The 17,523-nt window shown below is 42.1% G+C and overlaps 1 protein-coding gene across 4 annotated transcripts; it reads left to right on the top strand.

Moving 5' to 3' along the window:
- The first annotated feature begins 254 nt into the window (after positions 1-254).
- On the top strand, positions 255-16,636 carry LOC117266334 (discoidin, CUB and LCCL domain-containing protein 1). 4 transcript variants are annotated; one of them, XM_033641476.2, is made up of 15 exons: positions 255-422; positions 3,257-3,478; positions 4,834-4,971; positions 6,086-6,137; positions 6,227-6,299; positions 7,231-7,364; positions 7,494-7,531; positions 7,854-8,045; positions 10,932-11,044; positions 11,185-11,359; positions 11,471-11,563; positions 11,763-11,856; positions 12,717-12,754; positions 12,841-12,948; positions 15,013-16,636. In XM_033641476.2, the coding sequence occupies exons 1-15, from the start codon at positions 320-322 to the stop codon at positions 15,444-15,446; spliced, it is 2,007 nt and encodes a 668-aa protein (XP_033497367.2). In that variant the 5' UTR covers positions 255-319; the 3' UTR covers positions 15,447-16,636. The 4 variants fall into 4 exon arrangements, with proteins under 4 accessions (XP_033497367.2, XP_033497365.2, XP_033497366.2 ...); XM_033641474.2 differs by having other exon boundaries at positions 12,838-12,948; positions 15,013-15,593; XM_033641475.2 differs by having other exon boundaries at positions 11,468-11,563; positions 15,013-15,593.
- Positions 16,637-17,523: the final 887 nt, after the last annotated feature.

Raw genomic sequence — 17,523 nt, 5'->3', positions numbered from 1 at the left:
CTGAAGAAGAACAAAGCAATCTGCGCTCCTGGTTCAGTGCTGCCATATAACCAGACGGCAGTAAATAATTAGTATTACCGCCAACGGCTGGTCTCAGATCAGCACACACCTACCAATCAGCCCACCCCCTAGATGGGAATGGAATGTTTGGGATTCTTTGATTGGCAGTCGCCGAGAACCAATGAGAGGTCGAGTCTGAGTCTCGCGGCCAATAGTAAATATCCAGTACTTTGCACTATAACTTTTTTACCGAGGCCAGATTGAAGCTCGAGCCGTCCGGGCTTGCACCTTACTTTTCTCACGCGGAGCTCTGGAAATCATGCTGGCAAAGTGCAAAAACATCTGGGATGCTGTGAAGTCTCTTGTAGCCGGTTTCTGGATCACTTTTAGCGTGTGTTCCGTCGGTGTTCACGGCCAGGAGGGTAAGGAAAAACTTATTTTGTTGACGGTTTGGATAAGATAAAGGATGTGTCGCGAGACTTTATTCTAAACATCTTGTTAGCTGTTGTTACTAAGATACAACGGCTGCTAGCTTAACGTGACTTTTGCACATTAACAGCTAAAAACACATTAACTGCGAGTTTATTTTAACTTAATAGCATGTAATAACTTGGTCTTAAAGCACTGGCAGAAGTGCGACAAGCACCAATGACCAGCAGGCTTTAAAACAACCTTTGCATCCTTCTTAAAAAAAAGTCATTAACGTTATCTTAAACGCCCTGCTGTCGTTGGCTTAATTACACATGAGCAACTAATATGCTAACTGATATCACCATTACCTGGGCTTGAAATGAGTCCTAAATGTATATAAATATGTTCTGCTATCAATTCTACTTTTATGATATGAACCACAAGAAACCTCAATGAGTCTAACTATAATAATATTTGTGTTTTGGTCACTGCCATAATGCTGTATTTGAAATTGAAATAGGCGCAAAGGTCGGCCATGTGATGTCATGGTAGCATTCTTTACATACTCTTCCCCTGTGCATGTTTACCTACTGATCCCAGCTTGTAGCTTACCTTTCCCACATGTTTTAACACAACAGCAGACAAGTCCATGTGCAGCATGAATCACAGTGACCTTGCATACACACAGACTGATAGAAAAGCAATTTACTGCCCCTCAGGCTGTGACTTCAACACTCAGCCACACCACTAATCTTTTTTGTTGATGTTTGTCTGTCTCTGGGGATTTGGTTTCCTCACATCGGAAGATGATTAAATCCAGGGTCAATTATTTATTCTGAATCACTTTTTGCTTTCTGGAAAGTATGCAGAGAGCTTCGGTGGGGCTTAGGTATGGGATGAAACTTTTCAGCCACAGTGTTGTAACGTTGTGATTGACACACAAGACAGAATAAGGCAATGTAGTGACAGGTAGCACAGGTGAACATCCTGTCTGCTTGTGTGGACCTGTGAAGACCTGCCAGCTAAGCCCCAAGTGGAAAAAACAATGTAGCCGGGCTGCATTTGATTGACTGTCTGCTATCCTGCCACCCAGTTTGACTCTTCTGTAATTCATTTTCTAAATTTTCCAAACTGGTCAGAACAGGCCAAACACATATCAGTCTCTGTGTGAAACCAGAAACAGACAGGACTGGAGACAGTGTGAGCAAAAGGGTTCAGTGAGCAGGGGGGAGATTACCGGCCACCCAGAACTTCCCCAGCACTGCAGCCTCTGTGGCCTCCCACAGGAAGGTGACAGATCCATGCTCTGTTGCCCACGGTTACAGTACATTGCTGTCGCATTTCCAGGGAATCCTCTGGGGACTTGAGGAGGGGCAATAACATCCAAAGGTTTATGGTATGAGGAGCTGAAGAGCTGTCGGGAAGTAGGGAAACGGCTGGTGTGGTGCAGGATGTGTGTGACACAGGGTGAGTGGAAGGTTATCCTCCTGTTTCCCCTCAACAAACCTCTAGAAGCCTTAAAAGGAAGTCAAGGACATGGAGGATGCGTAGGCTCAGATGGACCCTGGTGCCTTTTTCAAGTTTTGACCATTCTCGGAACACGTCATGACTTGACATTTTGGTGGTAGGGTTTGAGCCTGCCGCCCCCACAGCACTTATCTCTGTATGACCACTGTGGGAATTGACTCATTTATTTTCTCTGACCCACGGGGATGTAAGAGGATCTAAATATTTATGTTTTCCGTTCCAGTTTAAGTGTTAGTCACGGCAACCACAGGTCAGAGGATGTAATTAATCAACATTTGAGAAAAACAGTGTTCGTGAGTAAAGTGTTGCATAAAATAAAACTAAAGGTCATAGTGTTTGGAGTATTTCCATCATAGACGTGTGTGTCATCTCACTGTTATGATCAGAAGAGTATAAACATGCCCTAGTCTGCTGTGCATGTCCAGAAGAGAAGTATTAGTCATCTGTCCTGAAATGATGCATTAACAAAGCCCTTAATATTCTGTGTATTATGTCAGACAATTAATGGTGAAACTGTCTGCGGTTATGTGTTTCTGGCTTTATTTAAGCTTGGGGTGCTCAGCTCTTAACTCTTTGCCTGGCACAGATGTTTAAGAAGTGAAACTTATTAGTTATAAAATACTTTAATATCTACCAGCTTTGTGAGACATAATTCATGTTAGTACCTGTAAACAGGACTGACATTGCACTGTACGACTACAACAGTTTGGCAATTAATGAATTAGTCAATCTTCAGATGATTAATAGGCAAAACATTTGATATTTGTGTAACTATTTTAAAGTCATGCTAGTAAGAATGAACCAAAGAATGAAAGAATGACCATTGGGCAATTTTTATATATTTGCTACTCTACACTCATGATTAAATGCCGAATCAGATGCCTATGATGCAATTGTAAAACAATCAACATTCGTTTTCTCACTGTGTTACTATTTGTTACTTTTAAACAGAATGATTCACACTTATAAAAGTCAAATCAAATAAACAGATGAATTTACTTACATTATCTTTTATTAATACAATAGTAGTAATAAATGGAAGATGGAAGCCAGAATGTTTCCATACACTAGCTTTTAGGTCAAGGGGTGCCGCTCAGATTGTATCCCTCTAGGGTTGCTTACTCTCTGCCATCCTCACCAAAACTGTTTACATGATAAATACCACCATCCAATAGGTTTAGTCATAAGGAACATACAGCTCACTTACAAAATTATTACAGGCAAACATAATGGAGAAGTAGGTTTTTAATTAACAGTTATTGACTTTGCTGAATTGAGACATAATCTCTCAACAGCGAATTACTGTTTATTATTCCAGGTGATGGCTGTGGACATACACTGCTGGGCACAGAGTCGGGCACATTGGCCTCTCAGAACTATCCAGGCACCTACCCCAACAACGCCTGGTGTAAGTGGAGGCTTCGAGTGTCAGAGGGGCGAACGTTGCGACTGCTGTTTGGGGATTTTGACGTTGAGAGCAGTCCGGACTGCAGGAATGGCTCTCTTGTGATCACAGGCAAGAGCGGAGAACGCATTCTGGGTAAGCTTGTTCACCGCTGGTGGAATACAGTGTGTTTTAAAAAGCACCTCGGGTTGATGTTTGATCACTGTATCTAGAAGTGCACCTCTGTCTCCTGCATCAGTTCTTTTCTCAAAATACCTGCTGATAGACTTTTAATGTTGATGTTTTCCCAGCTATGATTGTGGATTACACACAAGGCATGCCATTCCTTTGACACATTGACAGAAGAGACAAACCCAATTTCGCAACAGTGCAACAGACACATGCACGTTCTCCAACCAGGTGTATCAAGTCGTGTCTTGAGGGCATAAAATTTTGACAGGGCCCCAAAAATGAGGGCTGAGCGTTTCAGGATTCATGCCTTTTGTGTTTATTATTGGATTCCTCACAACTTGGCTCATGATTTTTATTTAGGTGTCTCTTCTGGAGAAGTGTTCTTACATGCAGTCTGTGTGGCTCTGCTCTTTACCTAACAGTTATTGGTGTGAGATACGAAGGTGACAGGATAACACTAGTGGAGTTAAAGCAGCTACAAGGGGTTTTTAACAGGTTATGAAACTGTCCTAATTAATACTGATGTCTCTTTGTGACCTACATAAGCAAACTGCCATCAGCGAGAAGATTGGCTGTTTCTGTATAGTTAATCCTAAATCCTGTTCCTGGGTTTGATTTTCTGCTAAATTAGACCAAACTGTTTACAGCACACAGACCACAAGAGCCCAGGTTTACATTTTCTCAGAAAAAGTTTCACAGTGGGTAATACGTTAGCCAGTTAAAAGGGAGCAGAAGGAAATTTTTCTTTAGATAATGCACTGTTTGAAGTTATATTTTGTGGTTACGTCTGATACTGGGGCAGGATCAGTGAAGAAAAAAGAAAAGAATTGACCAAACAAATCTGAAAGGGACATTGAGAGCAGATATTGCGACTTTTTAGTGGAAACTGTCATTTTTTCATTTAATTTTCACTGAAAAATATTTAAGAAATGATGATGATGGGATTTTTGCTGGGGTCTGTACCAAACAAGCATATTCCCTTTATGTGTGGAATATGATTTGTAGACAGAGGTCTCTCTGTAGCACCAGAATGTTTCATTTATAATGGTATGTTTTGACATTCACGATTAACATACACAATTAATTGTGCAGCCCTACTTCAAAAACAAATGCACGCACAAGCCAGATGAAGAGCTTTATGACACAAGGAGGTGTTGCTAAAAGAAACGAGTCTTCATTCTGGGAAATACTAAAGCTTTTTATTCTCAGGGGCCACCAAAATCAACACAAAATGGAATTTCCTTGTGATTTATTTTAAATCATCGACATCTGTTGCTGACAAATGGGCTGACGATGTTTGTGGGTCTGCGTGTTCGCAGGTCCAGTGTGTGGGAAGCTTGATGCATCGCAGAAGAATGTGACCCTCACAAGCAATGAAGTGATAATAACCTTCAGATCAGGCCCACACCGCTCTGGACGGGGGTTTCTTCTGTCCTATGCCACAGACCAGTATCCAGGTAAGACATCCGTAACTGGTTGATTACTGTTTGTGAAGTGCTTACGTGGTTATAATAAGTATGTAAATGTTGTTTTTTACCAGCATCTGTGCTTACAGCACTGCTCTGTTTGTGTTGTAGCTGAGCACAAACAGCACATTGCTCAGCTGCACAAAAGCCTGATTCATAGTTTGAATTGAATTTCTCAAATTTGCTCATTTACAAGTTTGCACTGGTATAATTTTAACACCAACGTCTGTTTGAATATTTGTCCTTGTGTGTATTGGGTGTTGATGTGCGGCTGTGAGTCACTTCTTATTGGCATTCATCCTCCATCGCTATCTTTGCTGTGGCGTGTTTGCTCAGAAAGCCCGAGTCAGCCTCCTTCTCTCAGGCTGAATGGAGTGAGGCCTCAGGCTTCAGTCTGTCGCTTGGAGTGGCTGGATTTCTCCTTCCCTCCCCCTCCTCCTCATCACCCCATTAACCACTGCGAGCCCACTACCATCCTATGTTTGCCACAACCCCCAGAGGCTGTTAATTTAGCAGTTATTAAGTCCACATATTTCTCTACCAATGTGTCCACATAGATGCTTCAGTGTTTCTGGACAGTGCAGATTCAATTAGACAATGACACAATGGTTGAGGTTCTTCCTGTGTCCCATTTTAATAACCATGTGGACTTGTTTGTCTGAATGCTAGTCTATACTTAGAGATAATTTCCTTTTCTCTGGGTGAAGTAATCTGCACTGTACTGTATGTATCATAGTTTCCTGTTTTTTCCAGAGTTGTTTATGAAATCTGCCACTGTCTGGAGCTAAGCCCATGCTCAGACATACAAGCCACTGTCTGTTAATTGTGATCACACGAGGACCATCCACTGTACTCGTGAACTGTGACAAAGTCGCAGTAACAAAGGGCTCAGTCACATCAACAGCGATGACCGCTCATCCCCTAATATAGCTCACATACAGCATGCTAGACCGTCTCACACAGAGTCTGTTTGTGTGCGGTTGAGTATTATGTAAGCCCGAGATACACACAATACTATTCAAGTCCACAATACATATTTAAGAAGAGTTTAAAGAAGTTCTCAGAGGTGTTCATTTTAATACATCTGTGTGTTTTGTTGTTACAGATCTTATTTCTTGTTTACAACGAGGATCTCATTCCAGCTCGCAGCTTTTGAAGTAAGTGGTTGACCTCTACTTTTCCCATAATAGATTCTGCTTCAGTAGAACACAGAGTGTTTCTCACATGTTATTCGGCTGTCTCGCAGCGTGTACTGCCCTGCTGGGTGTAAGAATGTCACAGGAGATGTTTGGGGAAACTCCGAACAGGGTTACAGAGATGTAAGTAAACCACATTTCACTTGGCCAAGCTTTTTTGACCTATGAGCACAAGTTATTTAAAAGTAACTTTGATTTTGTTCAACTTTAACCATATTTTCCTAATAATGGGAACAGTCATTTTTGAATTTGGTCCAGTATTGAGTGAGAGGGCTGCAGCTGGGGTAAATGCACCCTGAATGAACGTCCACTAAAAGTGCTTGTTTTTTCCACTGACAGGCTCAGATTATTATTTTAGGTGTCTGACAACATTGTGAAAGGGATCCCTACAGAGATGGACCTTTTTATTAGAGTAAAATCCTTTTTGTTTATCCAGAAACAGCGTTGAAATTTCCAACGCCAAACCCACCAGACTCCATTTAAATAAACATTAGTTTTATCATCGTAAAAGCGCTTCATTCAAAGTTGACAGAAACTAACTAGAACTCACAAAAGCTGTCTTGGTTCATATTTCCATTCTTCCAACAATTGCTTACTCTGGTTTGGTTGAAATAAACCTTTAATACACCCAGTCAGATGTAAAAATATGTTGGTTCAACACATGCTTAAATGACTGTTTATTTAAATAGAGTCTGGTTGGTTTTACAGCAGTAATTTTGGGCTGGTTCTGGTTAAACAAAGAGGAACTTACTCTTTAACAAAAGCTTCTATTTCTGTGGTGATCCTGTTGATAATGTTATCACACACTTACAATAACAATCTGAGCCTGTCACTGGCAAAAACAAGCACTTTTAGTGTGTGTACATTGATGGTGCATATGTCTCAGAAGGTTAAATCGCAGCTTGTTTCGCCATTGCCAGCTGCAGCCCTCTCACTCAAGTGCTGGACCAATTTCAAAAAATGTTATTCCCATTAGTCAGTGAGACACAATAACAATGGAAGGGGAAAATAGGGTCCATGTCTGAAAGTGCTCCATGTGCCCCCTCTGCTTCAGACCTCAGTCCTCTGCAAGTCTGCCGTCCACGCTGGAGCTGCATCTGACAGCCTGGGAGGTCGTGTCACTGTGAGCCGCGGGAGAAGTCTTACACTTTATGAATCCACCTTCGCAAATGGAATCCTTTCAAAAACGTGTGTCTGCTGTTATTGTACTCAGAATGATAGATCATTCATCATATTTACATCATAGCGGCAGTTGTTAAGCTTTATATTTGATTTGATGTTGATGCACTGACCTTTATAACTGTCCTCGTTTGACAGGGGATCTTTATCTGAAAAGAAGCTGCTCTTCAGCCAAGGTATGACATAACATTTATCACGACATGTTTCAAAGGGCATACCATTTACCACAAATGAGACACTATTTACATTCCCGCTGTCCACTTCTCATAACATGCTGTAATATTTTCCAGTTTTATGATTTTACCATCTTCCTAGCATTCATAAGCTTCTACTCATTTCACTATGGTATATAAAATTACTTTGTGATTAGTGTCTGCAAAATATGGCCTGCAGTAAAGTATACACAATTTGTTGTCAAGTGGCTAATGCTGCTATCTATAAAGACACTCTGGGTTACATAATGAACCACTCTCATCCTTTCCTCTGGTCCCTGAACAGATTGCAACAACATCCTGAGTGTGTCTGGTTTAAACGCCTCATCTTTCTGGGATAAAAACAGCCAAGAGCACGCAGTGTTCTGGTCCTCCAGAAACATGGATTCTAGCCATGAGTTCCTGCCCTGGACAGCAGACAGTCACGATCTGAACCCGTGGGTGGAGCTGGGGCTGAGCGATAGAAGCACCATCACAGGTAAAAATGATAAAATTAAGATTGCTGTGTGAAATATGCTTATTTGTAAAAGCATGTTTAATATACATAAATGAAGCTGTTTAAGGGAAAAGTGGGATGATATTTTATAATGTGTTTTATTGTCAGTGAATTCCATGAAAAGACCAAAACCAACAATGAATTCATCCAAAGCTTGATATACAGTAGGTTAGTCACCTGAGCCATTGACCTCCATTGTACTATTGAACTATTAAAAACACATCAATGAGTCACACTGTTGCATTAGTTGACCTGTTCTCTAATTCAGATGTACATGGTCATGGTAATTAATTATCAGTCAATCCCCACACACACCATCCTATTGCATTGTGCCTTAAATACTCCTTAGGACAACAAATGTGTATTAATCCACAACTAAAAATAGTTCCCAACATATACACTATTCACTGCTGTTTGAACAACGTTAGCTAGGAATAGTTTTAAGGGAATTATGGAGCCGTTTTAAAAAGAAAAGAACTTTATATTTGTGACCTGTTTTTAAAGATTCAGCAGGAACCAATGAGCTTGGCCACAGACAGGGTAGGGAAGTCAAACAGTATTGAGAGGTGGCCCAAAGCATGCACTCTTTGAATGGGATTTATTGACAATGACTTAACTTTATCATCACACTTTTCCTTTGAATGTTTAAAGGAACTGTATGCAACATTCAGAGCATATCTAGCATTCAGTCTAGAACAGGATAGTCTGCGTGTGGTTCACAACATGGAGGTGGCTGAGCTGGTGGCTAGCAGCTAAAGGTGCTAACTTAAAGGACAACTTAACTTAAAGCCACGTTAAAGGAGCTGTATGCAGCATTCTGAACATTAATAGAACAATAAACCACTATTTGCTGTGTAAACATAGAGTGGAGTAATGGTGTCCTGAGTAGAGGATGAAGTCACACAAACTCTGTGTGTGTTGTAATCCAAGGTTCTCTGTTCTTTGTTGTGGTAGCCGTAGTGGAAGCATGTGCATATGACTCCCTGTAAGCATATCCCACTGGCTAGCTAATCATCACCGCTATGCACTGTGCTCATACAGCGGTAACCACTGATATAGGGATGGCGTTGTTGCAGAAGCACAGCACCCACCCTCCGGTTTCCCCCAGGTAACAATGCTATTAGAACTGTTGTCATTGTTAGCACTGTTTATTAAAGGACAACTTCGGTATTTTTCAACCTGGGCTCTATTTCCCCATGTGCATGTGTGCGTATGATTCATGGGTACCACTCGTTCTAAAATTGGTTCAGTATTGAGCCGCGAAACGAGCTAAAACGGTAATGGGGGCAAATGCGTCCCGTATAAAAGTGCTTTTTTTCGCCACTGACCGGTTCAGATCGCCAGTGCTATCTCTGTAAATAGCATATGCTAGCAGCCCTGGGGCAGTGGTGACTGTGAATGAGTGGAGTCAGCTGAATGAGTGGAGTCAGTGTTGGAGCCGAAAGGCGGAAGTTGTCCCCGCTCGGTACTGTAAATGAGTATGTGTGTGTGAAGTGTGTGTTACGCTAGAAGAGTCAGAGGACGGAGTCTTTTACGTGCTACCCCCTGGAGTGTTACCAGAGTTTTTGGAGTGCTCAAATAAACGGGCCTTTTTCCCGAACGCAAGAACAGGATGTCGTGCAACACCCCGTACAGCTTTCACAGGCTGCCTTTGTGTGTGTGAAGTGTGTGTTTTTTCGCCACTGACCGGTTCAGATCGCCAGTGTTAAATAGCATGCTAACTTAGCCTCTCCCTTACCTCTGGGCTGTGTGATGTCACGAGCTTTGCTCCACTGTGTCTGTAGCTCTCTCTACTCGTGGGACAGCCGTTTTCTTGAGTAAGAGGTGTTTCTGGATTGGATGTCTTCTCTTCTTTGGCTGGCAGTAGTCATCTTGGGAGAAGTGAGCACTGCAGACCCAATGGTCTGCAAGGCGCAGTGTCTGGAGAGGAGTGTTGGCATCCATTTGTAGCACAACTAGCCACAACTTCAGCATCTCGCTGTCCGACAAAGGCAGCCTGTGAAAGCTGTACGGGGTGTTGCACGACATCCTGTTCTTGCGTTCGGGAAAAAGGCCCGTTTATTTGAGCACTCCAAAAACTCTGGTAACACTCCAGGGGGTAGCACGTAAAAGACTCCGTCCTCTGACTCTTCTAGCGTAACACACACTTCACACACACATACTCATTTACATTACCAAGCAGGGACAACTTCTGCCTTTCTGCTCCAACACTGACTGACAGCTGACCTCACTCATTCACACTCACCACTGCCCCAGGGCCGCTACCATATGTTTCGCAGCTCAATACTGAACCAATTTTAGAACTAGTGGTACCCATGAATCATACGCACACATACACATAGGGAAATAGAGCCCAGGTTGAAAAATACCGAAGTTGTCCTTTAATAAACAGTGCTAACAATGACAACAGTTCTAATAGCATTGTTACCTGGGGGAAACCGGAGGGTGGGTGCTGTGCTTCTGCAACAACGCCATCCCTATATCAGTGGTTACCGCTGTATGAGCACAGTGCATAGCGGTGATGATTAGCTAGCCAGTGGGATATGCTTACAGGGAGTCATATGCACATGCTTCCACTACGGCTACCACAACAAAGAACAGAGAACCTTGGATTACAACACACACAGAGTTTGTGTGACTTCATCCTCTGCTCAGGACACCATTACTCCACTCTATGTTTACACAGCAAATAGTGGTTTATTGTTCTATTAATGTTCAGAATGCTGCATACAGCTCCTTTAACTTGGCTAAAATTGTATTACATAATTTCAACAACATGTATCAGATTGTTTTTGATGTACACAGTTTCTTACTTTATTATGCTGAATTAAAATTAGATGTGTTCTGTTTTGTTTTGTTTTTTTTCAGGAATAATAATAACGGGATCACACGATTACTACATAGAATCATACAGTGTTTTTTTCAGCAAGGACAGAAAAACTTGGAAGCTTTACAAAGATGCTCTCAGCAGAGAAAAAAAGGTATGCATTGTATCATACTCACTGATGTTCACTTGATGGTTCTCACTGAGGCCCCAACAGAGCTCATATGGCGACTGAGTCATACTGCAGGCTTCCTGGTGTGCTCTGTGAATAAGTAACTTGGTTGTTATGGTTCCCAGGTGTTTCAGGCCTACACTGATGGCCACCTCAGGGTTCTGAACAGCTTTCTCCCTCCTGTGGTGGCTCGGTTTGTCCGGCTACAGCCACTGAGCTGGCATGGCCAAGCTTCGGCTCAGGTGCAAGTTCTGGGCTGTCCCGTAGCCAAGATGACACCAAGGTCACGCCCAGCCGCTGGTGGGTATTCTCAATGCTTATCAGCGTAATCCGTTTACGTGATCTATCAAGCAGTGTGAGTTCATGTCTGTGCTCCTGATATTATGATGCCCTGTGCTACTCGTCCAGCAGAATTTCCATCCATCAAAGTTAACATTGGTACACCAGAGCCAGGCCCCACTCCGACCCCCACAGAGGGCCCAGTGTTAGTGGAGACCAGACTGAGTGAGTATCACTTTCTAATTTCATTTGTCTATAATCAGAAATAATGCCAGTTTATCTTTGGAAAAAGACATGACAGATCAGTAAAAACACTGTCACATATACCTCTCTCACACTCAACAGTGTGTGCAGTGCAATAAACTGCATTCCTTCCTCACATTTGTACAACTGTTTACTTACCCGGACACTTGTGTTCCTGCAGGCTCCAGTCAGCCAGTAATAGTGGCAGTGGGTGTGGTGCTGGGCCTGATAATGTGCGGCAGTTGTTTGATGGCGGGAGTCTGGTGGAAGAGAAGGTACGGTATTTTAATTCTGTTGAACTTTTCAGAGTCAATTTATTTTCATGTGAAAACAGTTTATAACAAATGGAGTACTGTCACTATACATTAAAATGTATTATTTTATTCATGCTGTAGTACTTCTAGTGAAGGGCAAATATACTATGGTTAATCATTATTCCTAAATTTTTAAAATATTTTTGCATGAAAATGGCTGAAATGGTTAATTATTTAAAGTGGAAATAGGCATGTTTTTTTTGTTTTTTTTTTACTTTTTATTTGATCACACATTATGACATCATAATGACATCATCTGCGATTAGACTGGTTTCCTGTTAGCCTCGCTTTCACTATGCAATTCTGTCTGCCACCGATCTCCATGCAAAATGAAGGCTTGATTTACAGCACAAAGAAGTGCGTCCACCTTTGCGCAACCAAAACAGGAAGAGGATAGTGCTTTTGTTTTCCATGGTAGCTATCGGTAGCTAACCCCAGTTACCAAAGAGCATCGGTGTAAGCCCTATGCAGTTACCATCCCCAGTTGCGGAAATGGCGGGTCTTGAAACAACCGAAGTAACCGTGGAAAACAAAATGCAGTGTGTCCTGTGTTGTTGTTAGTTGCTAGGCTGCAAGGAAAACGGAAAGTTTGTCTTTGCAACAGCGATGCCAGCAATAATACCACATGAAAACACAAGGAAGGTAAAAGTTGAAAAGTTGTATGTTTCCACTCTAGGTAGTTGCCTATTATTTTCTGTCGACCAATTAACTGACTAATCGCTACAGCTCTAATGGTAATGCTCCAGTATTCATAGCATGCTGAAGATACTGTTTCTAGTATAATGTTATAATTTTCTGTGTTCCTCTTCTTCTCCATATAGGAAAAAAGATTCACAAATGAAGTACTCCTTACCCACAAGTAAGTCAAGAGCCCTTTGGTCACTTTCCAGCATTTTAAATCCTCTGTTAAAAAAGCCTGTAACTGTGTGTTTGTGTGTTAAGTAGGCTGCCAGAGTTTCCAGGCAAAGAGTCTTTCCTGCCCTCAGTCGGAGCTTATCTCTTACCCTCTGGAGCGAAATGTTCATGATGCTCTACCAAACCCTCCTCTTAATGGTGAGGAATACTTTTTAACTTTATTTTAATAGTACCCTGCTGTGCCTCTGTATTTCTGCTGTCATTATCAGCCGCTGCCTTTTTGCTGTTTCTTTCATTGCCTATTCAGAGTTTACTGGTGATCTCAAGTCGTGAGCTCTGCCTTCCCTCTTCCATGTTTCCTGCTCTAACAGTCTCTGGCCTCAGTGGTCAGTTTGAGGGGCTCATGCCAGGCCTGACAGGCAAACAGCTCTCTCCACGGGCTGTCCATTCTTTCCACTGGCTCAGCCCATCACCCAGACGCAGTATAAACATTCCTTTCTTTGGTCCACGGAGCCTCTCTGAAAGGGACCCTTTAATTGGAGCTTGATAAAGGGCGCTCAGCCTACCCCACCACTGCCATCAGTCCCCCTCTCTGCCTCCCTCGTCCCCTCCCCCAGCAAGGGGGCCCTTCACTGAGAGGTCCAGTGATAAACAGGACACAGGGTCAAAGCTAAGACAATCAAAGCTCTCACTAAAGCCTGTCTAATTAAAATAGCTCTGGCTCCGAGGCTCCCTGTGGGCCCTTGAGTAAGGTCTAGGCCTCCCACACCACAGCCTCCTCTGCTGGGGCAAAACGTAGGGGTTTGGTCAGATGTGATTGCTTCACTGTCAGCCCTGTAGTTAGAGGAGACAATGTTGGTGGCCAAGCAGCTCCTGCAGAGGCTCAACACTGGCCTAGTATGAGACTACTATTCAGTCAAAAAGAAGAATTCACCAGAACCTGCAGTGTAAGATGCAAATTAGAAATTGATCCTACAAAAGTATTTCCTGTTTAGCAAAGGATGCTGCAATGATGTTTTCATACCCATTTAATACCATTGCTTTTATCACAGTGATGGAGTATTAGCTGGGATGCACCAGTATGTTTTACAGCTCATAAAATGCTTGATATTTTATACATACTTATATTCTCTGATCCTGATAGGCATTTTGAGAGTTGAAGATATAGAACGAAAATGGTTTAAGCTTTTCTGACAAGCCTGTTTGAATGTGCCTAGAGGTTCATTCTTGATGTAGGTCTATACTATGAAAACCTTTCAAGCTCAAGGTTCACTCAGCTTAGCTATGCGGAGGCTTGGGAGAAGCTAAATAGGTCAGCCTTGAGTTTAGAATTTTATCACAGCATTTTAAAGGTACTGTAAAGTAATCAAATAGCTTTAAAGGGACTCAGGGACCTTTAACTTTATTTATTTCTATTGGCACCTTATTTATTGTTGTGGTTTTTATGTGAGATACTGGATACAAGAATTTCCCCATGGGGATGAATAAACCATCTCTCCATGTAAAGATTGTACTTTAATCCTGGTTATATTGACAGTTATTTAATGGACATTGATGGATCGAACGAAACTTTTACTCACAGGGGAAACTCACTGAGAATAAGGTTTTGTACAGGAGTGGCTTGTTTACAGGGTACTGCAAAAACTGCTCAGGATTGGCCTGAGAAACGTGAAAAAGAGCTCAAGGCGTTGACCTGGCATCCAAATTCCACCGCTACCAGTCCAATCGAGCATCTGTGGGATGTTCAGTAACCCAGAGGTTTTGTCCATGCCTCAACAGGTCAGAGCAAAGTGCGATTCAAGGTGGAGCCTCTGACTTGTCGAGGCATGGACACAGGACCTCTGGTTGTGTCCTGTGGTGCCTGGCACCAGGGTGATAGTGGCGAAACCTTTGAGTCAGTTGAGTTGTGAATTGGGGTGCCAGCATTTCCTGCAGGTGCTCGATCAGACTGGGGTCAGGGGGATTTGGAGGCCAGGCTGCCATAAATGGGTGTACTTGGTCTGCAACAGTGTTTGGTGGGTGGTGCGTTTAAAGTGGCACCCACATAAATGCGAGGAACCAAGATTTCTCAGCAGAGCATTGCACTGTAGGAAGATAATCAATGTTAGTCACTTATCTTGTGGCTGATTAGTGCTTATATATAAGATTAATACTGGATTAAAACTGAGTAGTTAGAGGCAGGTTAGTGGACAACCCATGCCAATATTTGTTGCATCTGACATCAACAGAAATATAATCTCATCTGATTTATTATCATTCCAGACTATGCAGAGCCTGCTGTTGCAGCTATTGGACAGAAGGTTGGGTCAACATTCAGACCTGCCTCAGATGAGGGCTACACCACCCCCTTCGCCCTCAGCCATTATGATACTCCTGGCAATCTTCCAGAGTACGCTGAGCCTCTTCCCCCGGAGCCTGAGTATGCCACCCCGTTCAGTGAGCAGCCCTCTGAGTCCAGCCACCCAACTTTGACAGGGATCATTCACAGCAACACACATGGAGCTCCCGCACCTAACGCTGGTGCCAGAACATCAAACCACACTAAGTATGACTGCCCCTCACACAGGATGTTATCCAATGGCTACTGCACTCCTGCTGTACATGCCAATGGCCCGCGGCCGGTCAGTGTGGTCTATGCTGAGCCCAAGTCATGTGACTCTTTACTACAGAAGCACACATATGAGGAGCCTTTGTGATCACAGCAAGCTCAGACATGCGGAAAATGAGACTCTCTTGAGCTGAGCTGGGACCAGAGGACAGCTTAGGGTGATCTCAGGTGGACACTAAGCTGGACAGTGCTGTCCACAGAGTACTAACGCTGACTGAGTGATGTACCCAAAGTTGAGAAGTCACTTTGGACCACGACGCATGTACGAGGGTACGCGACTCACAATGATCTGAGAGCCATACGGACCAAGTATTTCCTTCCAGGAAGTGTGTAATTGTACAGCGGAAGTGTCCTGTGATGCACAAAGAAAATACAGGTTCAGTCGTGTCTCAGAGATACTGTTTATTGAAATGTTTAACCACAAGCTGCACTTTCAGAAAACACATACAGAGATGTATGCTTCATTGTATTTAACAGGTTAATGCAAAGAAGTGGTGTGAATGTGTTACTTGTCCTCACAAAACATTGTACTCACAATGTATAATTTCAACATGTTTTGCTTAAAAAAAGAAGCACTATAAATGGTACACTGTAACAAAGTGATTAAGATTGTTGCTATGATTATGTGTAACCACTAGGTGGCTCTCTTGAGCTTTAAACAGTAATGGATTAAGTCTTTGCTGGTTCTCACTCCTCAGATAGTTTCAGCTATTTATAACACAGTAACAAAGAAACATTGGTTTGAAATAAATGCTTGGGTTGCAGTTTAACACAGAAAGGCACAGCAGGCACAGCGGTGTCATGATTAAGATGGGGGACTTTCCTTTACATGGATGAATGCTCCGGTCAACACAAACATTAAAACTTGTCAGGCTTTGCCACGGCAACAGCAACTTCATTTCAATTAACTCTGTGCTCTTTAATTTTCTCTGCCATCTAAAGTCCATTGGGTTCTTTAATTTTGTCTGGAAAATATAGGTCTTAAACAGATTAAATGCCTTCATTTAAACAAATTGATGTGATACTGCTGTTGTCCACGCTTAGAGGCAAGGAAGAAGATAGAAAATTGTACTTTTTCCTTTTACATTTTATATAATAAGGGTCAGGTGACTGTTAGTCCTCCGTTATATCTGAAAATGTTACTAAACCCCCTCAAAAATGTCATTTAATTTTCTACAAAAGCTTTTACAAGATTTATGATGTCACATTTGGCGATGAATTCCCTAACCTTTTCCACTGTTGAATAAGGCACAATAAAAAAACTGTTTTATAAAATAATTTAGACATTGGCCTGGTGTGTAATTGCAGCAGCAATGTTGGAGGAGGCTGTTTTAAAATAGATTTAAAACCTGTAGCAGTGATGAATCTGCACAAACAGGCGGCTGGAGTCCTCACTGACAGAAAATGTCCACAAATATTTAATGGGAAATTTACCCATTGACACTGAGAGCAGCCGGGGGAATGCTCTGAGAATATGGGCACATTTTCTGTTTGACAACTGAGAACACTACAATAGAATAAAGCTTATTTAAGTATAAAAAAGAAAACTGGATCCAAAAATCAGTCTCCCATTCATACTCTATGGAGCAGCTTCACACTGAATACTGAGACGTACTTCTGTGGATTCTGGCTTTGAGAGAGTGTCGCTTATGTTCGCAAATATTGATTGAGCTTCACTAGGTCATGGGAATAGCATGTTGGAGATAAAAAAAAAAAAAAGACTAGCCAGCTCACTCAGTGTAGAAGCCCATAGTACAGTCCAAAAATGCACCTGAGGCGCTTTGATTGTAGTTAAAAATCCTTTATTAATACACAGATAATCAGTGCATTTCGACTAAAGAGTCTTCATCAAGGTGTAAAATGTATTGGACACAGATGTGCAATCTAAGAGCTCATATGAGGGTCATGTTGCAAATGAAAATGACATAAATGTGTACTGTAAATAATGAACATATTTAGTTATAAAGAAAAGGTTCAATGCCACATAAATAAAAAGGAAACAACAATGAAATAAAATGTGTTACATATTGTGACAAACCTGCACATAGAGCAGCAGAAACTGAAATACATAAGAAATGTATGACAAGGACAAGAAACAATATGTGTGAACAGACAACAAACTCAACTCTAGAGATGTCTTTTTGTCACATAAAACAATTCTTATT

Source organism: Epinephelus lanceolatus, chromosome 10 (assembly GCF_041903045.1).
Source record: "Epinephelus lanceolatus isolate andai-2023 chromosome 10, ASM4190304v1, whole genome shotgun sequence".
NCBI classification, from domain to species: Eukaryota; Metazoa; Chordata; class Actinopteri; order Perciformes; family Serranidae; genus Epinephelus; species Epinephelus lanceolatus.
This window is presented reverse-complemented; position numbering and strand designations above follow the sequence as displayed.